Source organism: Sinocyclocheilus rhinocerous, unplaced genomic scaffold (genome assembly GCF_001515625.1).
Source record: "Sinocyclocheilus rhinocerous isolate Xijiao unplaced genomic scaffold, SAMN03320098_v1.1 scaffold480, whole genome shotgun sequence".
NCBI lineage: Eukaryota > Metazoa > Chordata > Actinopteri > Cypriniformes > Cyprinidae > Sinocyclocheilus > Sinocyclocheilus rhinocerous.
The window spans coordinates 1,419,163-1,433,341 of NW_015655401.1; the positions used below are offsets into that span (position 1 = coordinate 1,419,163).

At 36.9% G+C, this 14,179-nt stretch overlaps 1 protein-coding gene across 1 annotated transcript in view; it reads left to right on the forward strand.

The window, feature by feature from the left end:
- Positions 1-14,179, forward strand: part of LOC107718161 (kinesin-like protein KIF1A) — a 35,903-nt gene that overhangs the window by 17,229 nt on the left and 4,495 nt on the right. The window contains exons 19-43 of the mRNA XM_016525140.1: positions 665-747; positions 1,145-1,293; positions 1,413-1,591; positions 2,570-2,707; positions 2,845-3,135; positions 5,746-5,864; positions 6,504-6,589; positions 6,757-6,892; positions 7,467-7,641; positions 7,936-8,026; positions 8,131-8,249; positions 8,332-8,387; positions 8,478-8,586; positions 8,708-8,774; positions 9,019-9,103; positions 9,542-9,647; positions 10,026-10,049; positions 10,192-10,306; positions 10,488-10,621; positions 10,792-10,853; positions 10,967-11,112; positions 11,208-11,393; positions 12,231-12,302; positions 13,096-13,214; positions 13,372-13,485. Coding sequence (XP_016380626.1) covers positions 665-747; positions 1,145-1,293; positions 1,413-1,591; positions 2,570-2,707; positions 2,845-3,135; positions 5,746-5,864; positions 6,504-6,589; positions 6,757-6,892; positions 7,467-7,641; positions 7,936-8,026; positions 8,131-8,249; positions 8,332-8,387; positions 8,478-8,586; positions 8,708-8,774; positions 9,019-9,103; positions 9,542-9,647; positions 10,026-10,049; positions 10,192-10,306; positions 10,488-10,621; positions 10,792-10,853; positions 10,967-11,112; positions 11,208-11,393; positions 12,231-12,302; positions 13,096-13,214; positions 13,372-13,485 — 2,961 coding nt within the window. The remainder of the gene's footprint in view (positions 1-664; positions 748-1,144; positions 1,294-1,412; positions 1,592-2,569; positions 2,708-2,844; positions 3,136-5,745; positions 5,865-6,503; positions 6,590-6,756; positions 6,893-7,466; positions 7,642-7,935; positions 8,027-8,130; positions 8,250-8,331; positions 8,388-8,477; positions 8,587-8,707; positions 8,775-9,018; positions 9,104-9,541; positions 9,648-10,025; positions 10,050-10,191; positions 10,307-10,487; positions 10,622-10,791; positions 10,854-10,966; positions 11,113-11,207; positions 11,394-12,230; positions 12,303-13,095; positions 13,215-13,371; positions 13,486-14,179) is intronic.

Here is a 14,179-nt window from a genome sequence, read left to right on the forward strand (position 1 = left end):
GGTAGGTTTTCGCAGGAAATTCGAGCATGCCGCTGTGTCATTACGTCACGTTTGTAAACATAAAGAAGTTGTCCCGGCTTTTAGGCTATCGCATGTGAGGATCCTGCAGGTGGAGGATCGTTTATAGCCTTTTCTCACAGCAGCTGGAATAATTAAATTTATCATTTTGATGGCGGATTGTAATCCAGAAAGGATTATTTGTTTATGAAACACATGTGAATGAAATTAAATTATATTCCAGTTTCAAATGTGCATCTGATTACAGATAGCCTGGGATTAAACAAGATTTGTATTTTAAAGACAACCAGTTAGAAGGTACAGATAGCCTTGTATTTTAAAGACAACCAGTTCGAAGGGAGCATAATTAGCTTTTTGGGTTAAAAGAATTTCTTAATATGAAATTTGAACGGTATGAGAATTAGAGGTTAGACTGTACAGAAATTGAAATCTACACGCTACTACACACTATAGGCAATGCTGATGTTGTTAACAATAATTTGAGAATAAAGTATAACAATAATAATAATTTGAACGGTTTGATGTGATATGAGCTAACCGATCTTTAGATTAAATCATTGGTTTAAAAAATGATTACATTTTTTTGTTACATTTTTCATATTTTTTCCCCTTTATTCTGACATATGGCCTCCATGTTTTCCGGTAGGGTCGGCCGGGAGGATGCCAGCAGTCGGCAGGATATTGTCCTGAGCGGCCACTTCATTAAAGACGAACACTGTATCTTTACAAGTAGCATTTTTTTTTTTTCTCTCCAAACTGGCTCTGTTTGTGTGTCCGTGAGTCCTGCGCTGAGATGAGGAAACGTGTATGGTATTTCATGGAGTCCTGAGCTCTATTTCTTTGGTGATGCATATGTGGACTTTCTGCGCAGGGGCGCCCTCTAGTATCCAGCATGACTGATCTAGATATGTAAACCACTCTGGGAACCAGATCAACTGGCTAAAACCAGCAAATCAACCAGCCTATGATTAGTATCAGCTACAATATCTAGTTTTTGCGGCTTTACCGGTCACACTAATGGTACTCAAAAAAAATTTCAGGCAGGCAGGTCTGAAACATGTGTTGTAAGTGCTTAGTTGTTCCTGAGACATCTCATTTGAAATGGGTTCATATTTTGGTCCTGCAGTGCCGTGGACAAAGCAAGAGACAGAACTGGCCCTCTGGGCTTTCCGGAAATGGCGATTCTATCAGTTCACCTCTCTCAGAGACTTGCTATGGGGAAATGCAATTTTCCTCAAGGAGGCTAATGCCATTAGTGTGGAGCTAAAGAAAAAGGTACACTGAAATAATTTTAGGTCAGCTTAATAAAAAAAGTTATTTTTAGATAAGATTAAATCTCAAAAATGAGTATAAATGGATACAAATCGATAAATTGTTCCCTTTTTTATTTGCAGGTTCAGTTTCAGTTTGTACTACTAACGGACACACTGTACTCCCCGCTGCCCCCTGACCTCTTGCCCCCCAGCATAGCCAAAGATAGGGAGAAAAGGCTGTTCCCTCGCACCATCGTAGCAGTAGAGGTTCAGGACCAGAAAAATGGTGCCACACACTACTGGACACTGGACAAACTCAGGTACAGTGAGATTAAACATACACAAATATGCACATAATGCCCACAAGATGAGTCTAGCCCTGTAGTTATGCATGACGAGTTATAGCTCAGCTACTTTCAAAATGGTGTCACTTTTTTCCGGTAATATGCTACTTTTTACATCAGAAGTGGTGTAACATGAAAAAATGCTGCATCAATGTCATATGAATGTCTGTCTCATATGTTGCATTGGGAAGTCTGATCAATTTTAGTGAATTGTTAGGTCAGACAGTTCATGTAAATAAATTATTCACAAACCAATTCAACAACCCTCATTGTTTTTGCACCAACATAATTTTGCCGTTTAAATTATATATCTGATTGCTAAAAAGAGATTGTCCTATTAAAAATCTTTGTTACATACATTTTGTTTGTAGCTACTCTAGTAGTGTCTAATTAACTTTTTAACTGAGTAGCTTGACTGTAGTTGAACTATTTTAAATTATGATGAGCATGTAGCTTGTTTACACCCTCAACACTAATTTCAAACTAAAAAGGGATTAATTCAGGTACTGTAAAATGAACAAGATCATATTTTCTACTCTATCAATGCTTATGCCCTTGAATAATGGCCAAATAGACTTAAATTTATGTCACAGTCATGACTATTTGGTATTGCTAATCAGAGGCAGGTGGTATTACTGTAGGTAGTTCATTCTTATTCTAAAGAGACAAAGATTTGGATGCACTATGTGTAGAATGAATCATTAATATTTTTTTTCTGTTCCTAGAAGACAAATATTGTACATTTTAAATGCATGTAGCTGTTAATTTCACCCTTTAGGAGTAGACCAGCATGTTGATGATCTCAAAGCTAATAGGCTAAAGCTATAGGGGGTTTAATGAATGTTAGCCACCTTTTCCTTTTTGGTTTATGCTTAAAAAGTGAGCATATAAATAGAACATTGCATATAACATTACAGAGTATGTTTTGTTGATGCATTACTGTTGTCTCAGCAGACAAAGACTGGATTTGATGAGAGAAATGTATGACCGAGCAGCAGAGGTGCCCAGTACTGCAGTCGAGGACTGCGATCATATGATGTCCGGCGGTGACCCCTTCTATGACCGCTTTCCATGGTTCCGTCTGGTTGGTCGGTGAGTAATTGACCAGTCAAATTTGTATGCTTTAATGTGCTGAGTGGATGCTGGTATTCCCACTGTACATGACTGGAAACGGCGTGTGCGTGTGTGGTGTTGTACTAACCCAGTTCCCGTGTTTTCGGCTGCACCAGCACTCCCATTCTCAACACGTGCATGAGCGAGCGCATGAGTGACCTTACCCTCTCCCCCACCCTCTCTGACCCCGACTCTGACATAACCGAGCTCGCTGATGAGCGGCATTATGGGAAAGTCGAGGTGGAGGAGGAGGAGTTGGATGACCTGGATGATGAGATCTTTATGGAGGACCCTGGCTCAGAGCTTGGGAGAGAGGAGGAGGATGGTGTGGGGGAGCACTGCCCAGGTGTCAGCGATGGCCAGGACCCCTTTTACGACCGCTGGCCTCTGTTCAGTTTAGTGGGAAGGTTGGTGAGGTTTCAGGAGCATGCTGTCAGAGGAAACTAGCTCTTTCACACTGAGACACAGACAACAGGGACTGTTACTAGAACTTCCTAACAGGGCACTAAATAAATGAACATCACAGACAGGGGGGAGAATATCTATTGCAAAGATAAAGATCATTTTGGTCAGTTCCTAAATGTATTCTCATGTTTTCAGGTAAAACAGGTAAAAATGAATTTCTTGCTAAACAAACATTACTGCCATATTTTTTCATCTAGTGTTCTACATTATACAGTCATTTTCTTGGATGGCATTTATTATTATTAATTAGAATAAGAATGATTTGGATCTTAGTTTTTCTTTTGTAAATACATTTTTGATTCCATTCTATTATGTCAATGTAAATACAGTTAAATGAAATATAATAAATGTAGTACATTTATTACAATAATAATAATAATAAATTATTATTATTATTTGAATTTTAACAATAAATACATTTTGATGCTGTTCTGTTTTGTCAACACAAATATAATAAAATACAATACATTTGATAATATTAATAATTTTAATTTTAATAAACAAGCAAACAAACAAATAAATAAATGTTGATGACATTCCATTGTCAATGTAAATATAATAAAGTATATAGTACATGTATTAATAATAATAATAACAACAACACAAATGTAGATTTTAATTATAAATACATAGATGAATAAAGAATGATGCTATCCTAATATGTCAATGTAAATATAATATAATAAATAAAATATTAAAAAATATATATATTTCTTTATGGTCTGTCTTACAACATTTGACTTTGAAAGTGTGAAACTGTTAACCTGATCTGAAGGCAGTTTTAATGCCTTTTTCTGCATGTTTTAGATGTGTTTTACTTCTAAGTCAACAAAGCTTTTATCTTTTTTCTTATGCATTGATAATCTTATATTGTTGCATACAGTGTTGAAAGGGACCATTTCAGTGGTATCTGAGGTTTTCAGTAACTGAATGAGAGGAAGCTGAACAAAATGAATCATATATATTTCTTTATGGTCTGTCTTACAACATTTGACTTTGAAAGTGTGAAACTGTTAACCTGATCTGAAGGCAGTTTTAATGCCTCTTTCTGCATGTTTCAGATGTGTTTTACTTCTAAGTCAACAAAGCTTTTATCTTTTTTCTTATGCATTGATAATCTTATATTGTTGCATACAGTGTTGAAAGGGACCATTTCAGTGGTATCTGAGGTTTTCAGTAACTGAATGAGAGGAAGCTGAACAAAATGAATAGCAATGTCAAGATACTGACTGAAACACAGTAGACCACTGGTGACATAGATTCCTAATGGATGTATATTGTTACATAGGGCAACTTTAGGCATTTGGAGGCATTTGAACATGGGTGACTCTACAGGACAAAATTAATAGTGTTGTGAATGCCAGTCACGTCAATTCTGCCCTGTTTTGAAAGATACAGCATTGTATGGCAGCATAATACATTTTTGTCTGTTCTTCTCTGAAATGAAATTAGCATCCTCTGCAGAATTCCGTTGTTTCTGTGATCGGTATAAATCAGCTGATTGTTTTGCCTGAAAAGCTGCAGCGCTCAAAATGAAAGAGCTGGTTTCGACTACAGCAGTCTCAATCAGGCATGCCAGAGCTAAAATTTGTATCACAGTTTTGGATTGGCACCCACACTCTCACTTCCCTGCGCACATGCAACATACAAGATTTGTGACATGTGTTGACTCTGATTTCTCTTTTAAGTTGATGGAGGTTAAATTCATGTATGTTAATGTCATTTCAATTTTTTGCTTTCCAGTTTGCATCTGGCCCAACAAGCCAAATTTGGAGTTTATTTTCTCACTAAACATTTTGTTTATCTGAGCATGCTGTATTTGCGACTCACCAATCTTGTTGAAAGCTCCTCCCCTCTGGCCACACTTCCTGCCACTCTTGAACCCGGCCTGTCAAGCTTCGTCCAGCAACAAATTGGGATCAAGAGGGCAGATTTGAATTGAATGAATGAATTTGTACAAATCTGTCACCAAACTTAACTGCATTCGATGTCATGTCTAGTTCAGGGATTTCATAGACACATAATTGTGACATGGAATTATAATTAAACCTTCAATCAGTTACTGAAACGTCAATTAAAATCAGATGTATGACAGTGCATTTCCATATCTTCGCCTATGTTTATGACTTGACAATTAGAGCAGTTAGTCAAATGTTATAGTGTAAAGTAGCTTGTGGTGCAGTTCTCCTCTATATGCATGTTCTTGAAACACTTTCACCAACCCCCACAGAGACCAAAACCCTTGCTATCACCACTTTCTGTATCATTTTATGAGAATAGAGGCTCTAATAGAGTATTCACAGATGAACCGCAGACTTTTTGGCTTTCGCTGGAGCAGCTTCTTGTTTGGTTGCTTTTTTGTGTATGATGTTATGTTGTCTAGTGGCAGTGTGGCTGAGTTGATCTTCACTGACATTTTTCCCATTTAAACTTCTTTTTCCATTCATGTTAACACTTTTTCTTCTTTTTTCACCCCATCAACTGTCTCAAATCCCTCTTCTTTCTTTGACTCTCCTCCTTTTTCCCATCATCCTCTCCTTCTTCTCCCGTAGGGCATTTGTGTATCTGAGTAATCTGCTGTACCCTGTGCCATTAGTGCACCGTGTGGCCATTGTGAGTGAGAAAGGCGAGGTCAAGGGGTTCCTCCGTGTGGCAGTACAAGCCATATCAGGTAAGTTTATCTTCATGATGCTTTCACAAACCTATTTTGAGCAGATTCCAATTAGAAATTTAACTGAAGTATTGTTTGACTTTTTTTAATAACAGTATAGGTGTACCACAAGGCTCAGTATTCAGACCGATTATGTTTTATATATTTCATTGGTAAATTCTCTTGTTTTTTTATGAATGAAATATACATGTATGTATGTATGTATGTTTGTATGTATGTATTTATTTATTTCCTTCCTTCCTCTGATAATGTTTAGAATTGTTTTGAGTATGCAAGCATAAATAGGATTAAATATTAAATTGTTGCCATAATCTTTAATTTCTTGTCACAGCTGATGAAGAGGCTCCTGGTTATGGCTCAGGTGTAAGACAATCAGGAACTGATTGTTTGACTTTTTTTAATAACAGTATAGGTGTACCACAAGGCTCAGTATTCAGACCGATTATGTTTTATATATTTCATTGGTAAATTCTCTTGTTTTTTTATGAATGAAATATATATGTATGTATGTATGTATGTTTGTATGTATGTATTTATTTATTTCCTTCCTCTGATAATGTTTAGAATTGTTTTGAGTATGCAAGCATAAATAGGATTAAATATTAAATTGTTGCCATAATCTTTAATTTCTTGTCACAGCTGATGAAGAGGCTCCTGATTATGGCTCAGGTGTAAGACAATCAGGAACTGCCAAGATCTCATTTGAGGATCAACAGTTTGAGAAGGTTGGTTGTGTTACTCATTTAATGTAACTGATTCTTTTTTTTCTGCTTGGCAAATTAATTCTCACAGTTATTATCTCTGAAGTGGAGTTGGGCTTTGGATTTTTAGGTATTAAATTGTTTTCATAGAAGGTGAGACACCATCAAGAATTTTTTTTCTCTCTGCTTAGTTCCATACAGAATCATGCACCGGTGGGATGTCTCACACAAATACATCTCAAGAGGAGCTGCGAATCGTAGAAGGAGAAGGGCAAAACTCAGATATGGGCCTCAGTGCTGATGAGGTCAACAACAACACCTGTGCAGGTAATATGTTTAAAGGGGTCATATGATGTTGCTAAAAAGAACATTATTTTGTGTATTTGGTGTAATAAAATGTGTTTATGTGGTTTAAGGTTCAAAAAACATTATTTTCCACATACTGTACATTATTGTTTCTCCTCTATGCCCCGCCTTTCTGAAACGCGTCTTGGGATGATGGTGTTAAAGGCCGAGCTGAAGTCCACGAACAGGATCCTCACATAAGTCCCTGGTCTGTCTAGATGTTGCAGAACATAATGCAGTCCCATGTTTACTGCATCGTCCACAGACCTGTTTGCTCTGTAGGCAAACTGAAGAGGATCCAGTAAGGGTCTTGATATACTTGATATACTTATACTTGATTAAGTGATTGATATACATTTTGCACAATACATTATAATAAATGTATACATGCCAGAACATAAAATAATATGCCCAACAATCATACTACTGTGATATTTTTACCGTTTAGTTGTTAGTTGTAGTTGTTAATAGTAATATAAGTGACTTACACAAGATAAGAGTCAGACAGTATTTGTATTCTAATCTTAACTGTTTTCTCATGCATTGCTGCATCTAGCCTCTCCTGATGTTCCTAACAGTCCTCTGAAGGGTGGTCTGGAATGTCCTCTTGATGTGACTCAGGAAATATCACTCCAGCACTTGAATATCGGCAGCAACTTCACCTTCAGGGTCACAGTGCTTCAGGCCTCCAGCATCTCTGCTGAGTATGCAGATATCTTCTGCCAGTTCAAGTGAGTAGATGTATCACATCCATAGATTTATCAGGATTTTCCATAAAAGAAACTGTGCTGTACATCTGACAGATTTTAGGGTTTGAAAGGCAAATACTTCTGCACATTACGTACAAATTTCAGACACAGTGGTTTAGACAAACACTTTTTTTTGCAAAACAAACAAACAAAAAAAAACATGCTCAAAAACAATGTGCCCCCTCAGTTTGAATGACGCTTCTGCAAACACTCATCCAGGATGCTCATAAGACATCTGATGCAATCTCATCTCAGCTGTCCTGTGTCTTTTTCCAGTTTTATTCACAGGCATGACGAGGCATTTTCCACTGAGCCATTAAAGAATACAGGCCGAGGGCCTCCACTGGGATTCTACCATGTACAAAATGTAATCAACCTTTGTGCCATTTATTAATGAAGTAATTCAACCATGTTTGAGATGTTAGAAATAAATCAAACATAAACAATTTGTGCGGTTTGCTACTATTGCAGATAACCGTGGAGGTCACCAAGTCTTTCGTGGAATACATCAAGAGTCAGCCAATCGTTTTTGAGGTGTTCGGCCACTACCAGAAACAGCCTTTCCCTCCTCTCTGCAAGGACTTAATTAGGTGAGCAACTTTAGATTTTTATTATTATAATACTTTTTAGTCACCTAAAATGTCAAATAAAATGTTCCCTCCCTCCCTATAGTTCCTTACGTCCAACAAGAAGGCAGTTCCCTAGAGTTATGCCTTTGTCAAAGCCAGGTAGGGTGATGTTTTGTCTCATTTCTTGACCAGTACATACAGTACTTGTGGTCTGTCTGTGTCTGAACTCTACCTCTTGTCTCTCCCCAGTGCCCGCCACTAAACTGAACACGCTGACACGCTCCACTGCTGGCCCCTGTCACTGCAAATATGACCTTATGGCATTCTTTGAGATCTGTGAGCTGGAGGCCAATGGAGAGTGAGTATCTGAAAACACATTTTGGTATATCAGTTCCTAGTTATTCATTGAATCCTATGTGTATGGTAGGTTATTCATATATAATATAACCCTTGTACCTGTTTGTGTACTTTTTTTTTAGCTACATCCCAGCTGTTGTTGATCACAGGGGTGGAATGCCCTGCCATGGTACATTCCTGTTGCACCAGGTAAACATGAATCCATCTTTCTGTCCCTATTAACCCCTTTAATGGTAGTACAGATGATATTTTATTTACACTACTTTTTAAAAGTTTGTAACATTATAAATATCTTTACTGACACTTCTGATTACTTTAATAGTTCCTTGCTGAAAAGTATTAATTCCTGTGAAAAAAGTTTTTACAGACCCCAATGTTTTGAACAGTTTTGTAGATTGAGATAAAAATGGAGGATTTTTCATATTTTCTGCAGGGCATCCAAAGGAGAATTACAGTAACTATTGCCCATGAAACCGGCAATGATATTGAGTGGAAGGAGGTTAAAGAGCTCGTCATAGGTTAGAAAATGCTGTGCTATTTTTTTCTTTTAAAATTTTTTATCCATCACATTAAGCACTACTGGCATATAAATATCTTTACTGACACTGACACTGATTACTTTAATAGTTCCTTGCTGAAAAGTATTAATTCCTGTGAAAAAAGTTTTTACAGACCCCAATGTTTTGAACAGTTTTGTAGATTGAGATAAAAATGGAGGATTTTTCATATTTTCTGCAGGGCATCCAAAGGAGAATTACAGTAACTATTGCCCATGAAACCGGCAATGATATTGAGTGGAAGGAGGTTAAAGAGCTCGTCATAGGTTAGAAAATGCTGTGCTATTTTTTTCTTTTAAAATTTTTTATCCATCACATTAAGCACTACTGGCATAGAGGACAAATGGAGATGTCAGGCAGAGTTTCAGATGACTCAGCATTTCTTTTGTTCTTTTTTAGGGCGTATCCGTAACACACCCGAGGCGGATGAGACTATCATCGACCCCAACATCCTGTCCCTCAACATCCTGTCTTCAGGCTACATACGACCATCTTATGATGACAGGTACACCACCGATCCTTCCTCCAGTACCTCTCAATAACAGAATGCTTTTACAAGCTGTTTTTGCTATTTGCAATATGACTATTGTGTCATAATAAAATAGCAATGTTAGCAATAACAAAGTGTTTACATGAATTCTATTTATTAAAATGATTTGTATTATGTATATATTATGTATATAAGGTCAATTAATTAATGTATATTAATCAATTACTCTTAATATGAATTAAAATGTGTGCTAACAACTCATAACTAATTCACATAGATGCATTTAAATAAAATTTTATTCTTAATATTCTGATTATTTAATGACATAATTAAAATTAGTATGTTAACAAAATTTTAATTCACTAACATGTTAATTTCTTTGTGTCCTGTCAGAGTGTCATTGGGAATTGACCATAGGTATGCTATATCCTTAAGCATACAGTATTTTTTATTTATTTATTGTTTGTTTGTTGTAACCCACCATACGTTTTCAAACTTGTACAAATAAAGAAAAATATAAGCAGTCATATAATTCTCAAAGCTGTTTGCAACTTTTCAGGACATTTTACCGCTTTGAGGCTGCATGGGACAGCTCCATGCACAACTCCCTCCTGCTGAACCGTGTCACTCCATATGGAGAGAAAATTTACATCACCCTCTCCGCCTATCTTGAGGTGAGGAAGACTCTTTCAAACTAAAGTGATCAGATTATGACATTTAATCGATGTGGGAGATATTGGAACTAATAAAATGAAGTATCAACACAAGTAACAGTAAATTCAGACTACACAGTCAGTAGTTTAGCTCTGAATTTGATTATGAGATGTTCAACTAACTTGTTGCTGTAATGTTTAGATGGAGAACTGCACTCAGCCCACTGTCATCACTAAGGACTTTTGCATGGTGTTCTACTCCAGAGATGCTAAACTTCCTGCATGTCGCTCCATTCGAAACCTTTTCAGCACTGGTGCCTTTAGGCCCTCTGAGAGGTGAGGAAAGTTTGCTGGCCTCTTTTTGCAGTCAAGTAAATTGAGTTTGAGTTAATCAATGCACTATTTCCAAGCTTTAATGCTCAAAACTGACATCTAAAAACAGTTTTTCATTTGGATTATCATCGTAATAGTGGAGTTAAATGGTTAATTGGTCTTTCGTGTCTCAGTAACCGTGTGACTGGAGTGTATGAATTAAGCCTCTGCCATTTGGCTGACATTGGAAGCCCTGGTAAGTTATTATGTACAAATTCAAATGTACAAATTATCAATTTTTTATCACATAAATATGCACATTTAACCCTTTTGTTTGATTCATTTTGTTGTTCTGCATTGATGGTGCAGGTATGCAAAGGAGGCGCAGACGGGTGCTGGACACCTCAGTGGCATATGTGCGCGGAGAGGAGAACCTTGCGGGTTGGAGGCCGCGCAGCGACAGCCTCATCCTGGACCACCAGTGGGAGCTGGAGAAACTTAGCCTCCTACAAGAGGTAAAATATGGTCCATCTGAATGTTTAAGGGCTTTTAATTTTGGCTTTTTGTTTTCATTCAAGTAAATGACTGTGAGGTCTGTGTTTGCTTACAGGTGGAGAAGACCAGGCATTACCTTCTGCTGAGAGAGAAGCTGGAAACATCTCTACTGCTGGGACAGGACTCTTTCTGTGGCAAAGACCTGATGGATTCACCAAAGGCCTCCAGCCCCATGATCAACCCAGTAGTCAGTCTGTGTCTGGACAGTCCCAACGAGAGGCAGAGGGAGCTGGCTGCCAAGGTGAATGTCTGCTGCTTTATATTCACATAACATGACACTGATAGGCTATTCCCACCAAGTCCACTTTGACTAAACCAAACAAAAGTGTGCGTATATATATATACAGTATATGTATATATATGTATGTATGTATGTATGTATGGATATATAATTATTATTGTTTTCAGTAAAATATCATCCTTAAAACAAGATACTTTCTTTCAGATAATAAATCTTTAATAATTTAATAAATTTATTTATATATATATATATATATATATATATATATATGTATGTATAAATAAAATTTTATGTTCAAAACAAACAAACGAACAAAAAGCCAATTGGATAGGCAAATGAAAATTAATTCAATTTTATGTATGTATGTATATAGGACTTGTAAGAAAATAAGAAAAAAATAAGACTTGTAAGAAAAAATAATATATATATATTAAGGATAAGATAAGGAGTACCACAAGGCTCAATATTCAGACCGATTATGTTTTCTTATTTATTTACTTACTTAAACTCCATTCTAAAAAATATTCAGATACCTCAAAGAATTGTTTGCCATACAACAATAAATAAATAAGACTGGCATTTTAATAGAAAAAAAAACAGAATCATTGCAATATATTATTTCAGATTCTGTGTGAAGTTAATAGAGACACATTTAGTTTTTCAAATCACGATGTCCATATGTTAAAATTTGGTCCTGGTGAGATTAAACCATAAATTTTTATTACTGTTAACTGTTATTTTACTAAATTGAAAACCACCACTCTGAAATGCTAAAACTCTTTATATTGTTACTTTATGTATTTTATTCCCTTTTCCTAAATTTTTTTCTCTTTTCAGTGTGTGCGACTGCTCATGCACACCTTCAACAGGCAGTACAGCCAGGTGAGCTGCAGTCTCAGTGAGAGCAAGGTGAGCCTTTACAGCCCTAGTGTCCATCCAGACCTTGCCTCATTCTCTCGCCCATGCAGACCAGATCTCTCTCTCTCTCTCTTTCTTCTTATGTCTCATTTAACAGTCTTTTTCCTTTAACCATTTAAAAAAAAAAATTTCATTTAATTTTCACTCTCATTTACTCATTTAGAGTAGAGCAGCATGATTAGTGTAATAGATGTTTTAAGGGTAAGGCACCTTTCCATATCCCATCCACCACTTCGTTTTCTGTCTGTCTATACTCTCCTGTCGCAACAAAGAAAAAAATGTTGTCATGTTAGAGCTTGACAGCCCTGAAAACATAGTATGTATGTATGTATGTATGGATATATAATTATTATTGTTTTCAGTAAAATATCATCCTTAAAACAAGATACTTGCTTTCAGATAATAAATCTTTAATAATTTAATAAATTTAATTATATATATATATATATATAGGTGAGCTGCAGTCTCAGTGAGAGCAAGGTGAGCCTTTACAGCCCTAGTGTCCATCCAGACCTTGCCTCATTCTCTCGCCCATGCAGACCAGATCTCTCTCTCTCTCTCTTTCTTCTTATGTCTCATTTAACAGTCTTTTTCCTTTAACCATTTAAAAAAAAAAATTTCATTTAATTTTCACTCTCATTTACTCATTTAGAGTAGAGCAGCATGATTAGTGTAATAGATGTTTTAAGGGTAAGCTTGGCATTTTCTGGAATATAATGAACGAGACACTTTTAATGTGTTGCCAGCTTTATCATCTGGTGGTGCTCTTTTTTTTTTTTTTTAGCTGTCAGAGATGTCTGCATCACTTTTAAGAGACAGTTCTTCTTCCCCTCTGAGCACTTTGACACCCTCCTCCACCTGCCCGTCACTGGTGGATGGGCACTATGGCAGTCCAGACCTCAGGTCAGTGTATTTTCAACACAAAACCCAGAAGTCTCTGCTAATATGATAACAGTATGGCTAATACTAGTTGTCTGAGAATCAGCCTATACAGTCAGTCTCAGAACACCTCAAATACTTTACAACTAACAGGACTTTCTTGTTCTGTGTGATTTTACAGAGACGCTGAGGCAAACTCTGGTGCCTCTAGCCCTGATCTCGACCCCTTCAGCCCTATAGAGAGAAAACCCAGGAGCTGCACCTTCATCCCGAACATCCAGGAGATTCGCGTCAGGTAGCACCCTAAACAGTCTGTCTCAGAAATGTACCTCCTCAACTCAATTTTAACATTAAAAGTACACTAAAGCTTTGTGCAGGCAGGCAGCAAAAAAATCCAACTTTTTGGTGTATTTGATTGAAATGTTTGTGTGTGTGTGTGTGTTTTGAAGGGAAGGTTGTATGGAAAAGACTCTTAAAGGGGTCCTATTATGCTCTTTTACAATGTCTTGAATTTGTTTTGGGGGTGTACTAGAACATGCTCTCATGCTTGGTGGTTCGAAAAACGCATTATTTTTTACATAATTTAGATTATTACAATACCTTTCTCCCTATCCTGGCACAAACGGCTCGATTAGTTCCGGGTTTGATGAAGGCCCGCCTTCCGAAGAACTAAATGTGATGTGATTGGTTAGCTGTCCTAGTGCGTTGGGATTGGCGAACAGCTTAGACAGTGTTTCAGTACTGCCCCACCCCTTGCCAAAGCAGCAAGTTCCGTCTGCTCCGGTTTAGTTAAGGATGGCGTCAATATTGCCATATCAATTTTAGCCAGATTCAGACCCAGAGAATATTGAACAAGAGGATAGCACAGAACCTTTACACGCACGGATATTGCAAGACATATTAGAGTGGTAACGTTATTGGTGTTTTTGTTTTTTTGGATATTGCAAGACATATTACAGTGGTAACGTTATTGTTGTTGTTGTTTTTTT